This window comes from Mus caroli, unplaced genomic scaffold (assembly GCF_978045245.1).
Source record: "Mus caroli unplaced genomic scaffold, Mus_caroli_1 scaffold_2, whole genome shotgun sequence".
Lineage (NCBI taxonomy): Eukaryota > Metazoa > Chordata > Mammalia > Rodentia > Muridae > Mus > Mus caroli.
In genome coordinates this window covers 125,140,192-125,163,246 of record NW_028227257.1, presented here as the reverse complement: position 1 = coordinate 125,163,246, position 23,055 = coordinate 125,140,192, and the positions used below count along the sequence as shown (strand labels likewise).

At 36.8% G+C, this 23,055-nt stretch overlaps 1 protein-coding gene across 1 annotated transcript in view; it reads left to right on the top strand.

The window, feature by feature from the left end:
* Positions 1–22,574, top strand: part of Kcnj3 (potassium inwardly rectifying channel subfamily J member 3) — a 174,201-nt gene extending 151,627 nt beyond the window's left edge. Inside the window, exon 5 of the mRNA XM_021154362.3 lies at positions 19,074–22,574. Coding sequence (XP_021010021.1) covers positions 19,074–19,660 — 587 coding nt within the window. The 3' untranslated portion in view covers positions 19,661–22,574. The remainder of the gene's footprint in view (positions 1–19,073) is intronic.
* Positions 22,575–23,055: the final 481 nt, after the last annotated feature.

The window sequence follows — 23,055 nt, the reverse complement described above, 5'->3', positions numbered from 1 at the left end:
TCAACTCCTTGAGTCCTTACTCTAGGCCCTCATTGAGGAACCTCTGCTCAGACCATTAGTGGGCTGGCATCCCCCACATCTGTATTTTTCAGGCACTAGTAGGGCCTCTCAGGAGACAGCTATATCAGGTTTCTATCAGCAAGTACGTGTTAGCATTCACAATAGTGTCTGGGTTTGGTGACTCTATATAAGGTTGGGTGGTCTCTGGATGGCCTTTCCTTCCGTTTCTGCTCCACGCTTTGTCTCTGTAATTCATTCCAGGGGTGCTTTGTCCACACTTCTAAGAAGAACCAAATCCACCCTTTTTGTCTTCCTTCTTCTTGAGCTTCATGTGTTCTGTAAATTGTATCTTGGGTATTCTGAGGTTCTAGGCTAATATTCACTTTTTAGTGAGTACATACCTTGTATTCTTTTGTGATTGGGTTTCTTCACTCAGGATGATGTTTTCTATTTCCATCCATTTGCCAAAGAATTTAATAAATTCATTGTTCTTTTCTAAAATACCTGAGTAGTATTTCATTGTGTATATGTACCACATTTTCTGTATTCATTCCTCTGTTGAGGGACATCTGGTTTCTTTCCAGCTTCTGGCTACTCTAAATAAGGCTGCTATGAACATAGTGGAGCATGTGTCCTTATTACATGTTGGAGCATCTTCTGGGTATATGCCCAGGAGTGGTATTGCTGGGTCCTCAGGTAGTACTATGTCCAATTTTCGAAGGAACTGATAAAATGCTTTCCAGAGGGGTTGTATCAGATTGCAATCCCACCAGCAATGGAGGAGTGTTCCTGTTTCTCCACATCCTCACTAGCATGTGCTGCCACCTGAGGTTTTGATCTTAGCCATTCTGACTGGTGTGAGGTGGAATCTCAGAGTTGTTTTGAATTTTCATTTCCCTGATAACTAAGGATGTTGAACATTTCTTTATGTGCTTATCAGCAATTCAGTATTCCTCAGTTGAGAATTCTTTTGGGGGAGCTGTACCCCATTTTAAATAGGGTTATTTGGTTCTCTGGAGTCTAACTTCTTGAGTTCTTTGTATATATTGGATATTAGCTCTGTATCAGACGTAAGATTGGTAAAGATTTTTCCCAATCTGTTGTTTGCCATTTTGTCCTATTGATAGTATTTTTTACCTTACAGAAGCTTTGTAATTTTATGAGGTACCATTTGTCAATACTTGATCTTAGAGCATATGCTATTGGTATTCTGTTCAGGAAATTTTCCCCTGGGCCCAGATGCTCAAGACTCTTTCCTACTTTCTTTTCCTTTAGTTTCAGTGCTTCTGGTTTTATGTAGAGGTTCTTGATCCACTTGAATTTGAGCTTTGTACAAGGAGATAATAATGAATCAATTTGCACTCTTCTACATGCTAACCACCAGTTGAGCCAGTACCATTTGTTGAAAATGCTGTTCCCTCCACCCCCCACTGAATGGTTTTAGCTCCTTTGTCAAAGAGAAAGTGAACATAGGTGTGTGAGTTCATTTTTGGGTCTTCAATTGTATCTCATTGATCTACCTGCCTGTCACAGTACCAATACCATACAGTTTTGTTTTGTTTTGTTTTGTTTTGTTTTGTTTTGTTTTGTTTTGTTTTGTTTTGTTTTTTTATCACAATTGCTCCATAGTACAGCTTGAGGTTGGGGATGGTGCTTCCCCCAGAAGTTAATTTATTGTTGAGAATAGTTTTCAATATCCTAGGTTTGTTTCTTAGTCTAGATGAATTTGCAAATTGCTCTTTCTAATTCTATGAAGAATTGAGTTGGAATGTTGATGATGATTGCATTGAATCTGTAACTTGCTTTCAGCAAGATGGCTATTATAAATATATTAATCCTGCCAATCCATGAGCATGGGAGATCTTTCCATCTTCTGAGATCTTCTTCAATTTTTCTCTGCGATCTTCTTCAATTTCTTTCTTCAGAGACTTAAAGTTTTGTCATACAGATCTTTCACTTGCTTAGTTAGAGTCACACCAAGGTATTTTATATTATTTATGACTATTGTGAAGAGTATTGTTTCCCTAATATCTTTCTCTGCCTGTTTATCCTTTGAGTAGAGGACCACTGAGTTTGAGTTAATTTTATATCTAGCTACTTCCCTGAAGTAGTTTACTTCCTGTTTATCAGTTTCAGGAGATCTCTGGTTGAATTTTTGTGGTCACTTAGGTATACTGTCATATCATATACAAATAGTGATATTTTGACTTCTTCTTTTCCAATTTGTATTGCCTACATTTCTATCTTTGTTCAATATTATATGTGTTCAGCACAAACTAACTCCACATAACATACTTTTCAATTAACCTGAGGATTTCCCCTAAAATTCTGTTCTGGAAAGTAGGCACTCATTTTGTTGATCAGTGTTAAAAATATATGCTTTACTTTTGTTTTGAGATTTTAAAAACCTTAAGTGTACTTTAAATATCCATTACCAAGTCACTTGTGTAATTTTATTCCTTTCTAAACATAATTAGGTTTTTGTGCTTTATTTTTGTTTAATCTGTGACATGACTTGAACAAAATTTGCAAACTGGTATCTGAGAACACATGGCAAACTCACAGAATAGAGAATAGTATAAAATTGAATATAAGCCTGTAACTCTTCTCTAAAGACCTGCTTTGGTACAGTATGTTTGGCTTTAAACAAATTCTAACTATTTGAATGTTGTAGTTTCTAGAAGCAATTTATGTATAGTTAAGGACTTTGTAGTATATCTCAGGAGAGCCAATAACCTCAGCGTTATTGAACAGTGGAAAACACAGTGACTTTTGGTTTGCAAACTGGAGTTAAAATATCATGAGCTTCTATGGAGAATTAATAGTTTAAATTTGTGTTCAGCTATGAGCATAGAGAGCAAGAAGAATGAGCCCAATGCTGAATGAGCCCAGCAGTTGTTACCTCAGGGGCATGAGGGAAATTCTAGAAGAACTTGAGGGGAGAAAGTGCAGTGGTTCTTATTCAGTAATCTTCAAAACAACATGCAAGATAGACTGGGAAGTTATTTTGTGACAACGTGCCCTGTATGAGCTTTTAGCTGATGCATTTATAACTGTCAATTTAAAGAAATGATACAGTGGTGGCGCATGCCTTTAATCCTACCACTTGGGAGGCAAAGGCCAGCCTGGTCTACAGAGTGATTTCCAGGACAGCCTGGACTACACAGAGAAATCCTGTTTCAAAAAACCAAATATATATACACACACATACAATACGAACTCAGAAAGAAAAATAATGATTTTGATTAAAATTTTCAGTTTGTGTATTTATGTATTTGGACATGAAACTTGTATTTATTTATTTATTTATTTATTTATTTATTTATTTGTTTGTTTATTTATTTATTTTTATATTTTTTATTACGTATTTTCCTCAATTACATTTCCAATGCTATCCCAAAAGTCCCCCATACTACCCCCCCAATTCCCTACCCAACCATTCCCATTCTTTTGGCCCTGGCATTCCCCTGTATTGTGCATATAAAGTTTGCAAGTCCAATGGGCCTCTCTTTCCAGTGATGGCCGACTAGGCCATCTTTCGATACATATGCAGCTAAGTCAAGAGCTCCGGGGTACTGGTTAGTTCATCATGTTGTTCCAACTATAGGGCTGCAGATCCCTTTAGCTCCTTGGGTACTTTCTCTAGCTTCTCCAGTGGGAGCCCTGTGATCCATCCAATAGCTGACTGTGAACATCAACTTCTGTGTTTGCCAGGCCCCAGCATAGTTTCACAAGAGATGGCTATATCTGGGTCCTTTCAGCAAAATCTTGCTAGTGTATGCAATGGTGTCAGCGTTTGGAAGCTGATTATGGGATGGATCCCTGGATATGGCAGTCTCTAGATGGTCCATCCTTTCATCACAGCTCCCAACTTTGTCTCTGTAACTCCTTCCATGGGTGTTTTGTTCCCAATTCTAAGAAGGGGCATAGTGTCCACACTTTGGTCTTCATTCTTCCTGAGTTTCATGCGTCTAGCAAATTGTATCTTATATCTTGGGTATCCTAAGTTTTGGGCTAATATCCACTTATCAGTGAATACATATTGTGTGAGTTCCTTTGTGATTGTGTTACCTCACTCAAGATGATGCCCTCCAGGTCCATCCATTTGGCTAGGAATTTCATAAATTCATTCTTTTTTATAGCTGAGTAGTACTCCATTGTGTAAATGTACCATAATTTCTGTATTCATTCCTCTGTTGAGGGGCATCTGGGTTCTTTCCAGCTTCTGGCTATTATAAATAAGGCTGCTATGAACATAGTGGAGCATGTGTCCTTCTTACAGGTTGGGACATCTTCTGGATATATGCCCAGGAGAGGTATTGCTGGATCCTCCGGTAGTACTATGTCCAATTTTCTGAGAAACCACCAGACTGATTTCCAGAGTGGTTTTACAAGCTTGCAATCCCACCAACAATGGAGGAGTGTTCCTCTTTCTCCACATCCTTGCCAGCATCTGCTGTCACCTGAATTTTTGATCTTAGCCATTCTGACTGGTGTGAGGTGGAATCTCAGGGTTGTTTTGATTTGCATTTCCCTGATGGTTAAGGATGTTGAACATTTTTTCAAGTGCTTCTCTGCCTTTTGGTATTCCTCAGGTGAGAATTCTTTGTTCAATTCTGAGCCCCATTTTTTAATGGGGTTATTTAATTTTCTGGAGTCCACCTTCTTGAGTTCTTTATATATATTGGATATTAGTCGTTATCTGACTTAGGATTGGTAAAGATCCTTTCCCAATCTGTTGGTGGTTTTATTGTCTTATTGATGGTGTCTTTTGCTTTGCAGAAGTTTTGCAGTTTCAAGGTCCCACTTGTCAATTCTCGAACTTACAGCACAAGCCATTGCTCTTCTATTCAGGAATTTGTCCCCTGTGCCCATATCTTCAAAGCTTTTCGCCACTTTATCCTCTATGAGTTTCAGGTTCTCTGGTATTATGTGAAGTTCCTTGATCCACTTAGATTTGACCTTAGTACAAGGAGATAGGAATGGATTGATTCACATTCTTCTACATGATAACAACCAGTTGTGCCAGCACCATTTGTTGAAAATGCTGTCTTTCTTCCACTGGATGGTTTGAGCTCCCTTGTCAAAGATCAAGTGACCATAGGTGTGTGGGTTCATTTCTGGGTCTTCAATTCTATTCTATTGGTCTACTTGTCTGTCACTATACCAGTACCACGCAGTTTTTTATCACAATTGCTCTGTAGTAAAGCTTTAGGTCCAGCATGGTGATTCCACCAGAGGTTCTTTTATCCTTGAGAAGAGTTTTTGCTACCCTAGGTTTTTTGTTATTCCAGATGAATTTGCAGATTGCACTTTCTAATTCATTGAAGAATTGAGTTGGAATTTTGATGGGGATTGCATTGAATCTGTAGATTGCTTTTGGCAAGATAGCCATTTTTACAATGTTGTTCCTGCCAATCCATGAGCAAGGGAGATCTTTCCATCTTCTGAGATATTCTATAATTTCTTTCTTCAGAGATTTGAAGATTTTATTATACAGATCTTTCACTTCCTTAGTTAGAGTCACGCCAAGATATTTTATATTATTTGTGACTATTGAGAAGGGTGTTGTTTCCCTAATTTCTTTCTCAGCCTGTTTATTCTTTGTGTAGAGAAAGGCCATTGACTTGTTTGAGGTAATTTTATATCCAGCTACTTCACTGAAGCTGTTTATCAGGTTTAGGAGTTCTCTGATGGAATTTTTAGGGTCACTTATGTATACTATCATATCATCTGCAAAAAGTGATATTTTGACTTCATCTTTTCCAATTTCTATCTCTTTGATCTCCTTTAGTTGTCGAATTGCTCTGGCTAGGACTTCAAGTACAATGTTGAATAGGTATGGAGAAAGTGGACAGCCTTGTCTAGTCCCTGATTATAGTGGGATTGCTTCAAGCTTCTCACCATTTACTTTGATGTTGGCTATTGGTTTGCTGTAGATTGCTTTTATCATGTTTAGGTATGGGCCTTGAATTCCTGATATTTCCAAGACTTTTATCATGAATGGGTGTTGGATCTTGTCAAATGCTTTTTCCGCATCTAACGAGATGACCCTGTGGTTTTTGTCTTTGAGTTTGTTTATATACTGGATTACGTTGATGGATTTCCGTATATTGAACCATCCCTGCATCCCTGGGATGAAACCCACTTGGTCAGGATGGATGATTGTTTTGATGTGTTCTTGGATTCGGTCAGCAAGAACTTTATTGAGGATTTTTGCATCAATATTCATAAGGGATATTGGTCTGAAGTTTTCTATCTTTGTTGGGTCTTTTTGTGGTTTAGGTATCAGAGTAATTGTGACTTCATAGAATGAGTTGGGTAGAGTACCTTCTGTTTCTATTTTGTGAAATAGTTTGTGAAGAACTGGGATTAGATCTTCTTTGAAGGTCTGATAGAACTCTGCACTAAACCCATCTGGTCCTGGGCTTTTTTTGGTTGGGAAACTATTAATGACTGCTTCTGTTTCTTTGGGGGATATAGGACTGTTTAGATCATTAACCTGATCTTGATTCAACTTTGGTACCTGGTATCTGTCTAGAAACTTCTCCATTTCATCCAGGTTCTCCAGTTTTGTTGAGTATAGCCTTTTGTAGGATCTGATGGTGTTTTGGATGTCTTCAGGATCTGCTGTTATGTCTCCTTTTTCATTTCTGATTTTGTTAATTAGAATGCTTTCCCTGTGCCCTCTAGTGAGTCTGGATAAGGGTTTATCTATCTTGTTGATTTTCTCAAAGAACCAGCTCCTTGGTTGTTTGATTCTTTGAATAGTTCTTCTTGTTTCCACTTGGTTGATTTCGCCCCTGAGTTTGATTATTTCCTGCCGCCTACTCCTCTTGGGTGAATTTGCTTCCTTTTGTTCTAGTGCTTTTAGGTGTGTTGTCAAGTTGCTAATGTGTGATCTCTCTAGTTTCTTTTTGGAGGCACTCAGAGCTATGAGTTTTCCTCTTAGATATGCTTTCATTGCGTCCCATAAGTTTGGGTATGTTGTGGCTTCATTTTCATTGCACTCTAAAAAGTTCTTAATTACTTTCTTTATTCCTTCCTTGACCAAGATATCATTGAGTAGAGTGTTGTTCAGTTTCCACGTGAATGTTGGCTTTCTATTATTTATTTTGTTATTGAAGATCAGCCTTAGTCCATGGTGATCTGATAGGATGCATGGGACAATTTCAATATTTTGTATCTGTTGAGGCTTGTTTTGTAACCAATTATGTGGTCAATTTTGGAGAAGGTACCATGAGGTGCTGAGAAGAAGGTATATCCTTTTGTTTTAGGATAGAATGTTCTGTAGATATCTGCCAGATCCATTTGATTCATAACTTCTGTTAGTTTCACTGTGTCCCTGTTTAGTTTCTGTTTCCATGATCTGTCCATTTTTTGAAAGTGGTGTGTTGAAGTCTCCCACTATTATTGTATGAGGTGCAATATGTGCTTTGTGCTTACTAAAGTTTCTTTAATGAATGTGGCTGCCTTTGTATTTGGAGCATAGATATTCAGAATTGATATTTCCTCTTGGAGGATTTTACCTTTGATGAGTATGAAGTGCCCCTCCCTGTCTTTTTTGATAACTTTTGGTTGGAAGTCAATCTTATCAGATATTAGAATGGCTACTACAGCTTGTTTCTTCATACCATTTGCTTGGAAAATTGTTTTCCAGCCTTTCATTCTGAGGTAGTGTCTATCTTTTTCTCTGAGATGAGTTTCCTGTAAGCAGCAAAATGTTGTGTCTTGTTTGTGTAGCCAGTTTGTTAGTCTATGTCTTTTTATTGGGGAGTTGAGTCCATTGATATTAAGAGATATTAAGGAAAAGTAATTGTTCCTTCCTGTTATTTTTGTTGTTAAAGTTGGCATTCTGTTCTTGTGGCTGTCTTCTTTTAGGTTTGTTGAGGGATTACCTTCTTGTTTTTTCTAGGGCTTGGTTCCCGACCTTGTATTGGTTTTTTTCTGTTATTATGTGTCGGGAGGTATTTCTTTTCTGGTCCAGTCTATTTGGAGTTCTGTAGGTTTCTTGTATGTTCATGGACATCTCTTTCTTTAGATTTGGGAAGTTTTCTTCTATAATTTTGTTGAAGATGTTTGCTGGTCCTTTGAGTTGAAAATCTTCATTCTCATCCACTCCCATTATCCGTAGGTTTGGTTTTCTCATTGTGTCCTGGATTACCTGGATGTTTTGAGTTAGGATCTTTTTGCATTTTCCATTTTCTTTGATTGTTGTGCCGATGTTCTGTATGGAATCTTCTGCACCTGAGATTCTCTCTTCCATCTCTTGTATTCTGTTGCTGATGCTTGCATCTATGGTTCCAGATTTCTTTCCTAGGGTTTCTATCTCCAGTGTTGCCTCATTTTGGGTTTTCTTTATTGTGTCTACTTCCCTTTTTAGGTCTAGTATGGTTTTGTTCATTTCCATCATCTGTTTGGATGTGTTTTCCTGTTTTTCTTTAAGGACTTCTACCTGTTTGATTGTGTTATCCTGTTTTTCTTTAAGGACTTGTAACTCTTTAGCAATGTTCTCCTGTAATTCTTTAACTGAGTTATTAAAGTCCTTCTTGATGTCCTCTACCATCATCATGAGATATGCTTTTAAATCCAGGTCTAGCTTTTCAGGTGTGTTGGGGTGCCCTGGACTGGGCAAAGTGGGAGTGCTGGGTTCTGATGATGGTGAGTGGTCTTGGTTTCTGTTAGTAAGATTCTTAAGTTTACCTTTCGCCATCTGGTAATCTCTGGAGTTGTTATAGTTGTCTCTGTTTAGAGATTGTTCTTCTGGTGATTCTGATTACTGTCTATCAGCAGACCTGGGAGACAGGCTCTCTCCTCTGAGTTTCAGTGGTTAGAGCACTCTCTGCTGTCAAGTTCTCCTCTTACAGGGAAGGTACACAGATATCTGGTGTTTGGACCTCCTCCTGGCCGAAGAAGAAGGCCAAAAACAGGACCTTTCCCAGATGCTGTGTTGCTTTGGCAGGTCACAGAAGCTGTCAGCTTCTGTGGTGCACACTCTCACCTGTGCAGACTAAGTTCCTAAGTTTGGTGGAGTCCCGGCACCAAGATGGTGCTCCCTTCTACTCACGTAGAGGGCTCCCGTGCAGGGCGGGCCACTGTCCTCTGGCTGGGAGGGTGCTGGATGTCTGCGGCCCCAAAAGGGTGCTGCCTCAGTGGCTCTGTGGCTCCTGCCTGTCCCAGAAGCTGTCTGCCTCTGTGGTGCACACTCTCACCTGTGCAGACTAAGCGAAACTTGTATTTATATAGCCTGCATTTGGAGAGACTTCCTGAGTGAAATGATCACTGCATATTATATAAACAATTTATAAACATTTCTCATTGCATTTAATCTTCATACTATCCCTTGGAGGGAATATTCAACTTAACAAATAGCAAAACTGAAAATTCAAAAAGCCTTATTAGCTTTTTTTTCTTCAAGATTATCCATTAATTAATTAATGACTGAGCTGAGAGCCATTGTTTGATATTGCCTGGGTCTGGCATCAAAATGATTTATCCATTGTGCAAGTGGCCTCTAGGGCTGATGTGACCCACTTCTTTAGATACTCGTGTTTGTTGTATCTATCCTACAAATCTCTGTTCATATCATTGTAGCTATATCTGAATTTTTTTAAAGTCAGTAGTATGAACAGTATAATGACTTACCTAATCAAGGAACCAATTTTTCTATACACATTAATATGACACAGATATCTATGATAGGATTCCATCCCTCTGTGACTATAGACTACATGAGACAATAAGTCATTGATGTGTGGTTTGCTTCCCACTTTGACCTCTGGACTTAGTTCTGCGATAATTTTTTGCTTCTGGTTTCTTCCAAAATCCAGTAATTTCTTTGAAATATGTACTTAGTAAAATTGACTTCAGAGTGTCCCTCATTATGATATAGAAAAATATTATGCTACATAGCACAGAGCAGCAAGGTCCACTGTTAACTATACTGTGTGTGATTAATGCTATCACAGTTATCTTAAAAACAAGAATGAGAACAAAAACAACAACAATAAAAAAATGATCATTTTAAACAATAGCCAGAGGAATATAAACTAAGAATGTCTATTGTGGTTAAATGATAACTCTTTTTGTTTTAATTGTTAAGGGTGTAATGACCTATTTGGTTTGTCATATATTTTCCATATGGCTTAAAAATAATGGCAATATTATATAAATATCTAGTACTTATTCACATTTTAAAAAATGTACAAGCATTAGCTCATCAGATCATTTTGATGGCTTCACGAGTTAAGGTATAAGGTATAAGGTATAAAAACCAATAATATTTTAGTGTTTAAAGATTGTAAAAACTGAAAATCAACAAAGAAAGGGCAAAAAATTTCCAAAAGTTACACAGCCTAGATGCTGATACCAGGATTCATCCATACAGTTTGGTTATTGGTTTCCATATTTGTATGAGGGACATGGTTTTCACAAAGAAATAATAATTTTCCTTATGCTTCATTTTGGTCCTTGCCATATACAATTGTATGCCCCTGATAACTAGATTACAACTTTATTCCTCCATGTATAGACATTAACACTTGAAGTTGAATATATGTTGGCTACAGTTCAAATACTCTTTTTTAAATATATTTTATTACGTATTTTCCTCAATTACATTTCCAATGCTATCCAAAAAGTCCCCCATACACTTCCCCCTCTCCCCCATTTCCCTACACACCCATTCCCATTTTTTGGGGGGGCCCGGCGTTCCCCTGTACTGGGGCATATAAAGTTTGTGTGTCCAATGGGCCTCTCTTTCCAGTGATGGCCGACTAGGCCATCTTTTGATACATATGCAGCTAAGTCAAGAGCTCCGGGGTACTGGTTAGTTCATAATGTTGTACCACCTATAGGGTTGCAGGTCCCTTTAGCTCCATGGGTACTTTCACCAGCTCCTCCATTGGGAGCCCTGTGATCCATCCACTAGCTGACTGTGAGCATTCACTTCTGTGTTTGCTAGGCCCCAGCATAGTCTCACAAGAGACAGCTATATCAGGGTCGTTATAGCAAAATCTTGCTAGTGTATGCAATGGTGTTAGCGTTTGGAAGCTGATTATGGGATGGATCCCTGGATATGGTAGTCTCTAGATGGTCCATCCTTTCGTCACAGCTCCAATCTTTGTTTCTGTAACTCCTTCCATGGATGTTTTGTTCCCAATTCTAAGAAGGGGTACAGTGACCCCACTTTGGTCTTCATTCTTCTTGAGTTTCATGTGTTTAGCAGATTGTATTATATATCTTGGGTATCCTAAGTTTTGGGCTAATATCCACTTATCAGTGAGTACATATTGTGTGAGTTCCTTTGTGATTGTGTTACCTCACTCAGGATGATGCCCTCCGGGTCCATCCATTTGCCTAGGAATTTCATAAATTCATTCTTTTTAATAGCTGAGTAGTACTCCATTGTGTAAATGTACCATAATTTCTGTATCCATTCCTCTGTTGAGGGGCATCTGGGTTCTTTCCAGCTTCTGGCTATTATAAATAAGGCTGCTATGAACATAGTGGAGCATGTGTCCTTCTTACCAACCGGTAAGACATCTTCTGGATATATGCCCAGGAGAGGTATTGCTGGATCCTCAGGTAGTACTATGTCCAATTTTCTGAGGAACTGCCAGACTGATTTCCAGAGTGGTTGTACAAGCTTGCAATCCCACCAACAATGGAGGAGTGTTCCTCTTTCTCCACATCCTCGCCAGCATCTGCTGTCACCTGAATTTTTGATCTTAGCCATTCTGACTGGTGTGAGGTGGAATCTCAGGGTTGTTTTGATTTGCATTTTTTCAGGTGCTTCTCTGCCATTCGGTATTCCTCAGAGGAGAATTCTTTGTTCAGTTCTGAGCTCCATTTTTTAACGGGGTTATTTGATTTTCTGGAGTCCACCTTCTTGAGTTCTTTATATATATATATATTGGATATTAGTCCCCTATCTGATTTAGGATAGGTAAAGATCCTTTCCCAATCTGTTGGTGGTTTTTTTGTCTTATTGATGGTGTCTTTTGCCTTGCAGAAGCTTTGCAGTTTCATGAGGTCCCATTTATCAATTCGTGATCTTACCGTGCAAGCCATTGCTGTTCTGTTCAGGAATTTTTCCCCTGTGCCCATATCTTCAAGACTTTTCCCCACTTTATCCTCTATAAGTTTCAGGGTCTCTGGTTTTATGTGAAGTTCCTTGATCCACTTAGATTCGACCTTAGTAGAAGGAGATAGGAATGGATCAATTCGCATTCTTCTACATGATAACAACCAGTTGTGCCAGCACCATTTGTTGAAAATGCTGTCTTTCTTCCACTGGATGGTTTTAGCTCCCTTGTCGAAGATCAAGTGACCATAGGTGTGTGGGTTCATTTCTGGGTCTTTGATTCTATTCCATTGGTCTACTTGTCTGTCACTGTACCAGTACCATGCAGTTTTTATCACAATTGCTCTGTAATAAAGCTTGAGGTCAGGCATGGTGATTCCACCAGAGGTTCTTTTATCCTTGAGAAGAGTTTTTGCTATCCTAGGTTTTTTGTTATTCCAGATGAATTTGCAGATTGCACTTTCTAATTCGTTGAAGAATTTAGTTGGAATTTTGATCAAGATTTCCTTGAATCTGTAGATTGCTTTTTGCAAGGTAACCATTTTTACAATGTTGTTCCTGCTAATCCATGAACATGGGAGATATTTCTATCTCCTGAGATCTTCTTTAATTTCTTTCTTCAGAGACTTGTAGTTTTTATTATACAGATCTTTCACTTCCTTAGTTAGAGTCACGCCAAGATATTTTATATTATTTGTGACTATTGAGAATGGTGTTGTTTCCCTAATGTGTTTCTCAGCCTGTTTGTCCTTGTGTAGAGAAAGGCCATTCACTTGTTTGAGTTAATTTTATATCCAGCTACTTCACTGAAGCTGTTTATCGTCACAAACTATTCCACAAAATAGAAACAGAAGGAACTCTACCCAAGTCATTCTATGAAGCCACAATTACTCTGATACCTAAACCACAGAAAGATCCAACAAAGATAGGGAACTTCAGACCAATTTCCCTTATGAATATAGATGCAAAAATCCTCAATAAAATTCTTGCTAACGCAATCCAAGAACACATTAAAGCAATCATCCATCCTGACCAAGTAGGTTTTATTCCAGGGATGCAGGGATGGTTTAATATATGGAAATCCATCAACGTAATCCATTATATAAACAAACTCAAAGACAAAACCCACATAATCATCTCGTTAGATGCGGAAAAAGCATTCGACAAGATCCAACACCCATTCATGATAAAAGTCTTGGAAAGATCAGGAATCCAAGGCCCATAACTAACCATGATAAAAGCAATCTACAACAAACCAGTAGCCAACATCAAAGTAAATGGTGAGAAGCTTGAAGCAATCCCTCTAAAATCAGGGACTAGACAAGGCTGTCCACTTTCTCCATACCTATTCAACATTGTACTTGAAGTCCTAGCCAGAGCAATTCGACAACAAAAGGAGATCAAGGGATACAGATTGGAAAAGATGAAGTCAAAATATCACTTTTTGCAGATGATATGATAGTATATATATATAAGTGACCCTAAAATTTCCACCAGAGAACTCCTAAACCTGATAAACAGCTTCAGTGAAGTAGCTGGATATAAAATTACCTCAAACAAGTCAATGGCCTTTCTCTACACAAAGAATAAACAGGCTGAGAAAGAAATTAGGGAAACAACACCCTTCTCAATAGTCACAAATAATATAAAATATCTTGGTGTGCATCTAACTAAGGAAGTGAAAGATCTGTATGATAAAAACTTCAAGTCTCTGAAGAAAGGAATTAAAAAAGATCTCAGAAGATGGAAAGATCTCCCATGTTCATGGATTGGCTGGATCAACATTGTAAAGATGGCTATCTTGCCAAAAGCAATCTACAGATTCAATGCAATCCCCATCAAAATTCCAGTTCAAATACTCTTAATACTCTTTTCCATTTCTTCTTTGACTACATAGTGCAATTAGATAGAGAGTCAATATAAGCATAGTTATTAAGAACCTGCCTTTTTAGGTCCTGTGTCTTCAGTTCAGCCTCAACTCCCGCTTGATTATATCATCTTCCCATGATGTATTTTTACTTATAAAATTTGGAAAAGCTATACTACTATCTCAAGAATGTATAAGTATTGTGAGGACTGGGGTAATACAGAAAGTGCTTAGTCAGGTATTTGGCATGTGCACCTACATATATTATTAATACATGGCTTCAATAGTAGGAATTTTCTTGTTAATGATAAAAATTTAAATTACAACAAAACTATCTCAATGGTTTCCTAGAAAGCCACATAATGTGGCTGAAAACTAATGTCTACCTGGAGTAATATTCCATAGAAAACCATAAGCCATACCAAAGAAGGGGAGAAACTTAAATGGAGAGAGTGAGGTAAATAAAATCATAAAATGTTAACTTTGTGGATATTGACCTTCATGGGTGTAGTGAGGTTCTACCACATCTAGAGTTGAAAGCAAATGTTTTGCTGTTCCTAATAGTTAGGTGCTTGTAGACATTGTTTGTGCAGTGCCCCCTGTATGGTGTTCACTGAGAAAGAAGTTGGTGTACTGCTCCACTATGTACAATTAATTCTACTCACAACAGACTGGGATGTGAGAAGCAACAGTTTTAAGAAGAAGTAAAGGAGATGGATTTGGTTGCCCACTGTACAACTACCTTGTTATCAAATTCTCCTAAAGCCCTCTAAGCTGCTTTTACTTTATGAACTACAGACAACATAATCCTCTCATGACACTATCTAGAGGTTGGAAGTGTCTGTGGTGTTTAGTGATATAGTGACTAGTTCTCCTTCCTCCATAACGACAATTTTTATCTCATGTGCACCTGAAAATCTGTAGTATTGTCTGAATGAAGTGAAAAGCTTGATACATTGGCAATAGAGAAAACTAATGTTCAAAGCCATTGGATATCAGCAATTATTTTTAATTGTCAACCTATGAACAATTAAAATATTTTTAAAAAATTTTATTTAAAAACTATTGACCAATATAATCTGCATATTCCCCTCTCACAAGTCCTCCCAGCTTCTGTTCACCCAATCCACTAATTCCATCTTCTTTCATTCTTTCATTCTCTCTCTCTCTCTCTCTTTCTATATATATATATATATAAAACAAACATCAAAATATGGAAACCATGGCAGTCCTAGCACTACTAAAGAAACTATAATAAACTTCCCATAGAGTTTCCCTGGGTATATCAATGACACTCCAGGACACACCTCATTGCACGAGTAGCTGGCTTATAAGCAAACTCCAAATTTTTGCCTTAAATCTATATTTTAAGTTAAATCTATATTTTAAGTTATATTACTCATATTCCTACCTTTTATTTTTTTTTCAAAATTTTTAATCTACATGTGTTTCATGGATGGAGAGCCTCGGTGTGAACATTCTGTTTTTATTAAAAAGACTTTCAGTAAGTGATGACTAAATCTACCAAAATATCCCATTAATAATACCAAGAAAAGTGTTCAACACATTAGATTTTCTTTTTCTGTTCCTACCATGCTTTCACCTCCATCTGTACTTTCTTGGCTGTAAGAACACACAGGACATCCATGTTCACAAAATCCTTAGCTCTAATATCCAGTCTTACCTTGGATTATTACTAATTTGAATCTAAATGTGGATAATGATGAGTAAGCTTTATGTTGGATAACAGAAAAATACACATGTTGCCCATTCCTTGCCTTGAGCAATGAATCAACATGTACTTGAGAACCCAATTCATTTTTAAAATCTACCCCAAACTAGTATCTTACAAAATAAAATGCAAACTTTAATTGAAGAGCTTTAAAGTAGTTATAATTATGTTTTCTAAGAATATGCATGCATTATAGCATCTTTCCTTCTAGAATGCTCTATCATTCCATTATTTTTCTTAGTTAGACTATTCAAAAATACACCACACTTATTTCATGGCCGAAGATACCAGCTGAATTAACATAATTGCAGGTGAATACAGTCATTCAAAGGTACTATGTGACTGCACCTCTCAGTTGGCTAGATAACTGTTTACATGTTTTAACCAGATTCCAGACTGGAACAAATGTGGTGAAAATCAACATGAGTTCATCCCTGTGGAAACTGGCGAAGCAGCAGATGCTGCTGCTGGAAATAGCTAGGACTTCAGCATCTTTGGATGAAAAACATCTTGTGAAAAAAAATGTTCCATGCATTGATTCAGAGATTAAAAAGGGTATATCTTATTGTTTAATGTGTTTTATTCCAGGAGAATTATAAATTTAGAACTGTAAATGCAATGCAGACAACATTTTTGGAATTTCCTATAGCCAATCATTTACCCTAGCCCAAGGTCACATCTTCCACCTAATTCCACATTCATTAGAACAACAGGTCTGAGAATTTTGAGGTGAAAATGACAAAGCTTGGTATTATTACAGGTCCTTAATTAAAGTGTCAGATTATGACTAATTCAGTCATTTCCCATCGTTTCTGCTGACAGAGAAAGGGCCTAGATAAGTCACAAACAGTTGGCAGAATGCGCTTAAAAATGGCATAACCACACGACTTATTATAAGAGTTATTATGGAGGTGGAGAAGAAAGTGAGAGTAAAGGGTCAGAAAGAACAATCAACCACATTGGTGACTATTTTAACAACATTCCCTCAGAAAAAGATATATAAGCAAGCAAGCAAAAATAATAATCTACAGTAGAATACAAGTGTTCATCCATCAAGTATTAAGTGTTTAACCTAATTGTTGGAGAATAAGAAACTTGGTTAAAATGGGAATTTCGGGAAAATATCACCACTTTCATTTCAATATCACTTGTGTAAAATACATTGATAGTTTTGTTCCATTGAAATCATAAGAATGATTTTGTAACTCCAAACCGAATGGCTTCTTTTAAGGATGATATTAAAGGATATGTCAGTATTATTTGCTGTATTATTTAGTATATAGAACATTTATTCGTCTGGGTAGTTTTACTTCAAATTTCTGAAAAAATAACAAGAAATATATCAGGGAATTTCTTTTTTAGATTTTATGATAAAATGACTGTACAATACAATATTGTCCTACAAATTATTTCAGAAGGCATTGTACATATGTTTGGAATACAAAATGATGTTATCTCTACTAGTGTGTATAAACCTAGAAGTTACTTTTGAACTTTTTAGCTTAAGACATGATTATAGAGAGGGATTTTCCTGACACAATATTTATTACAAATTGTAACTTTGTCACTGTCAGGCACATAAGTGTCATCTCAGTGTTAGAGTGATTACTGGATCTAGACTCAACTAAAACATTAAATGTAGAAAGGGCAAGGGAAGGATGGAAATAGAGAGGGAGGGAGAGAGAATGTGCTTGTCTGATAGAGGAGAGAAAGAAGCAGATTAAAAATATCAGCCTCTTAAGTGTGTTTTCCCATAAGTTTTTAACGCCTCTGAGCCCTGAGTTACTCATATTTATAATCACCAAAGCACATCTCCCTCACCGTATTGTAGAGAGGATAATAGTGAAAGGCAAGGATAACCAGCACAGTGTCTTCCATGACGTGGAAATGTATTTTCTGCATTAGAAAGTTTTGATCCCTTAAGGAGGATGGCATGCATTGATGACTATGAAGTGTCGTGTGACATAGGAGCCAATAATGCTCACTTACTAAGATTTTGGAGGGATTCAGTGAAAGACTTAACTTTTCTTCAGTATGGCTTTTTAAATGACAGACTTTAATCTCTGCTCCATGTAAGTACTGTGTGTGATTACTTTTCAGGTAACAGAAGGGCATGGTATTCGTTTATTCAAACTCCATCGGGCTATAAAACAGCAGAAATTACCTGTGTGATGTGAACCATTGGGAAAAAAAAAAGCAAGACGGACATTGCTCATTAGATAAAACTTGGTTCTAAAGGAAAATATGTTAACATTTTGCCTTGACATTTTTAATAGCAGAGAAGTCTGATAATAAAAATGGAGGAAAGCAATTCTTTCATTTTCTCATGAAAAATAATATGATTCGTATAAGAGTAAAATTTGACGTATGATTCTTAAATTGTAACGTTATTTTCAAATGGTGAATATTCAAAAATATACTGGTTAGATAATAACAATGTAAATAAATTATATTTGAAGAAAACAATATTGTGTATATCAGAGTACCATGAGTTGCATAATGTTCAAACAATATAATATATAAGTGGCATGGTTTTATATCTGGAATCCAGCATTACTTCCAGAAATCTTGAGAACAGAAAAGGAAAATGATGTATGCCAGGCCCGAAGTAACTATTTTATCATAAAATTTCCATGATTTTAACCAACATTCATACTGATCTTATGGACCTGAAAAGCAGAACTACCATGATGACTAGCTGTTGTTCAAACATAGAAATTACTCTGGTTTTGTTAATTTAATTATATATATAATAATTATTAAATTGTTAATTTAATTATATATATAATAATATTATATATATAATTAATATAAGTGTTTTGGTTTTCTTATCTCCTCTTGCTTATCACTAACTGAAGAAGAAAAAAAATGAACTCTTATTTATTTAAAGACAACCACATGATTTATTATGTTTCCACAGATGACTTTTACTTCTTGCTCACAGCATGAAACTTTGGATGTGTGTCTATTCTTTATATTATAGAAAGATATTCACAAGTTTGTAACTGTATTATCTTTACACTCTGGTGCTAGTTGGATTCAGAGCCAGATGTATATGGCCTATCACATTGCTTGTTAAATGATAATAATGATCATACAATTTCTCCTCCAGTTTCCTCATATAGACAAGTGTTTTGATGCTCTTCTATGTAAATTTTAGATTTCATTTGTGGATAAAGAGCTATGAATCATGGGAATCTGAGCATTTCCAGCACCTTGTGCGTTTCTGACGGAGGCGCGTATATACACTACAGCTCTAATACAGAGTCAAATTTTGAAACTCCAGTATGGTGTGGTCTACTTATATGAATGTGTGAGCAGAACAGACTCCTGCTTTTTTTCTGCTTCCACTGTGCATAATTCATTAAAAGATTTCTCTCTGCTTGCAGGAATGACTTGTCAAGCTCGAACATCATACACAGAGGACGAAGTGCTTTGGGGTCATCGCTTTTTCCCTGTAATTTCTTTAGAAGAAGGATTCTTTAAAGTCGATTACTCCCAGTTCCATGCAACCTTTGAAGTCCCAACCCCTCCTTACAGCGTGAAAGAGCAGGAGGAAATGCTTCTCATGTCCTCCCCTTTAATAGCACCAGCCATAACCAACAGCAAAGAAAGACACAATTCTGTGGAGTGTTTAGATGGACTAGATGACATTAGCACAAAACTTCCATCGAAGCTGCAGAAAATTACGGGGAGAGAAGACTTTCCCAAAAAACTTCTGAGAATGAGTTCTACAACCTCAGAAAAAGCCTATAGTTTGGGTGATTTGCCCATGAAACTCCAACGAATAAGTTCAGTTCCTGGCAACTCGGAAGAAAAACTGGTTTCTAAAACCACCAAGATGTTATCTGATCCCATGAGCCAGTCTGTGGCCGATTTGCCACCAAAGCTTCAAAAGATGGCTGGAGGACCTACCAGGATGGAAGGAAATCTTCCAGCCAAACTAAGAAAAATGAACTCTGACCGTTTCACATAGCAGATCATCACTTTAGGCATTATTTAATGTTTTGATTTAGTATTAGTCCAATATTTGGCTGATAAGATAATCCTCCCTATGAAATCTGAGAGGTCTATCCTAGTCTGGCAAATAGATCAGAGAACTCTTCATTGAAGTGTTGTTATTGTGCTGAACATAAATAAGTTATGAAGGGAGGACATCATAAGAAAGCTACTAGTCGGCATGTATTATCACATCAAGCATGCAATAATGTGCAAATTTTGCATTTAGTTTTATGGCATGATTTATATATGGCATATTTATATTGAATATTCTGGGAAAATATATAAATATATATTTGAAGTGGAGATATTCTCCCCATAATTTCTAATATATGTATTAAGCCAAACATGAGTGGATAGCTTTCAGGGCACTAAAATTACATACATACATACATACATACATAAATACATGCATATGCACAGACACATACACACAAATACTCATATATATAAAACATACCCATACAAACATATATATCTAATAAAAAATTGTGATGTTTTGTTCAAATTTGTATTTCTTGTGCATGTTTACTTTATTAGACTAGAAAGGCTGCTGGCATTGATTATGAATACCAAATATTTTAGCCTTAAATTATTTGTTACTTAAAAATCTGATTTAATGTTTTCTGCTGTTGCGGTCATGGAATCTTTCAACTGTACTTTACCATGAAAAGATAGCAGAGATTGGTGGTGTTTTTGACACCACAGAGACATCATTATTATGCATTTAATTTGTAAATTTTAGAGTGTGCTGGTACATAGTACACATCACTGAACTTTTCTTATGATTTTTAGAAGTCACTAGAACTTGGGTGGGGGAGGGGTTAATAAAAGTTAGTTAACTGATCGATTCTGAAGCTAACTAATATCTGGAATTTGGTTTTGTACTCTAATAAAATTATGAGCTCTGAACAAATGCTGAATCATTGGAACAGTCAGTAGCCAGCTTATTGTGACTATGTCAGAGTCTATGTGAAACTGACAGGGTAAACGGTGCCTGTGGCCAAATGAGTTGGTTGCCAATGTTTGCCTCTTTTTTCTGGATCTTTTGTCATCCATAAAGACTTGTAGATATTTCAGGAGACATGACAGCACAATGAAACAGATGATAAATTCTTTTGCTGGAAATGCATATGCCTAACAGAGACTCCCTTCACACTGTTCTCCTGTTTCTGGCATTTGTTGTGAAAGGAGAGACTATTTACTGGTCTAGAAACCTATTCCAGGTCTGTCACTCAGAATTTAGCACAGACCTGAGAGAAATTAATATCAAATGATCTGACAATGTTTGTACACTCAGGATTTTTTGGTTTTGTCTTGGTGTTGAACAATTCTTTTATTGTTGCCTTGAATCCCTGGCCTCAGAATAATTTTAGTGTTACTAGCTTTCAACCCCCAACATCTGGCTGGTATCAAACTTGATCAGTAGTATACCTTGAACACAAAGCTTAAGAATAAAGAGGTTTTTTTTGAAACTGCAGAAGTACTTCTTTGCATACTAACGTAGATTTTCCTATACAATTTTTGAGGGATTTGTAATAATCCAACCTGGCCCAGAATTGATTAACTTTTCATTAATATATAAATCACTGATGGTTGGTTTGAGCACACAGCATTCCTTATTGTTTAGTGATCCTGCGATAATTTTATTAGAGGCAAATTATTACATCTACAGTATATCATCCACTATATCTTCTGGCTACCTCTGTATCAACCAAATTCTGTAGGTGCAAACACATAACAGGGAATTACTACTGGAGAAATGATCAACATTAGCATCCATCCACTGTGAATCGAGCAGTTGCCCTACCCCTTGATCACCAAATGTTCTTATTTGCTACGTGGAGGTGATGAAATATTAGCAGACAGAAAAAGGGGACCAGTGGGTATCGTATATTTAGCAGTGGAGGAAGCTGCATAGATCATTTAGTCCAACACCTTAAAACTATACAGAGCCATAATATTCTTTGGAGAGTCATTTTAATTTGTTTTTGGTATTGCAAAGAACCAAAAACAAGCTCTCTGAATTTATTCATTTAACAAAACTTTTGCATGCCTTCTTTAACCTAGGCATTGTTTTTTTTTTTTAGTTTAGTTCCTGGGGATTTAGACATGTACACGGTATCAGCAAGAGAGAGAGAGAGAGAGACAGACAGACAGACAGACAGACAGACAGACAGACAGAGACAGACAGAGAGAGACAGAGAAACAGAGAGAGACAGAGAGAGACAGACAGACAGACAGACAGACAGAGACAGAGAGACAGAGACAGACAGAGACAGAGAGACAGAGAGACAGAGACAGACAGAGACAGACAGAGACAGACAGAGACAGAGAGAGAGACAGAGAGGCAAACACAGACACAGAGAGAGACACAGAGAGACAGAGAGACACAGAGAGAGACAGAAAACAGTTAGAGAGACAGAGACAAAGACACAGAGACAGAGTGAGACACAGAGAGAATATCCAGTAGTCAATATTTCAACTAGAAAAATGAAAACGAGGTAGTAATGGAAATGGGTATAGGATGATATGTATTCAGAATATGATACTTAGGGAGTTGATTAACATTAGGAGTGACAAACTTGATGAGAAAGAGCCAGTGTTGCCAAAACTCAATCCAAGTGATCAGTACATTTTGACCTTTTCCGCATACGTGTGGGAACAGTATGATTTCTGCATGTACTTGCAGTTTAATCCCTATTTCTAGGTTGATCATAGGATCCAGTCTGCCCAGGAAAATCGAAGTTTATACTTGTTGTACTTGTGTAATTATTAGTAGCCCTCTCTTTAAATCCTATTATGTCCTGGTTTGGATGATATATGGTAAAGTTTTGTTGACACTAACAAAATTATTAAGTCTAATATATTTGGAAAAATAAAGAATTGCTTTCTTCTCCTTTTCTTGATTTTCTGTTTTTGTTCACAGACCATTTGGGGAAAACTCATTCCACTATCACCTTTTTTGAGCCTCAAAAACTTCTTAGAAGAGAAGTTTAATCAGCATGTGACATGTCTCTCAGGTTCCAAAGTTACAGTTTTTTAAAATCATAACATATAAAATAAACCACACTATTTCCATCTTAAGAAGTTGTAAGAGCTACAATCAAAAGAACTGAAAGTCAGTGTATGCCAATCTGCAGATATTGATAATATTTGCACCACTTGCTTAGTGGCTATAGGAAAAGAAACATCTGAATAATTGGACACGAATGTGTTATTATCACTTTATAGCTAGTTCTCATTATAGTAAACTATCTGATCCTGGTCACCAAAATGTTGGCAAAACATAACAATTTGGAAAATGCTTACTTCAATTTAATGTAATATATGCATATACTTTGCAAATACAAGTAAAATTAACTAGAGGAT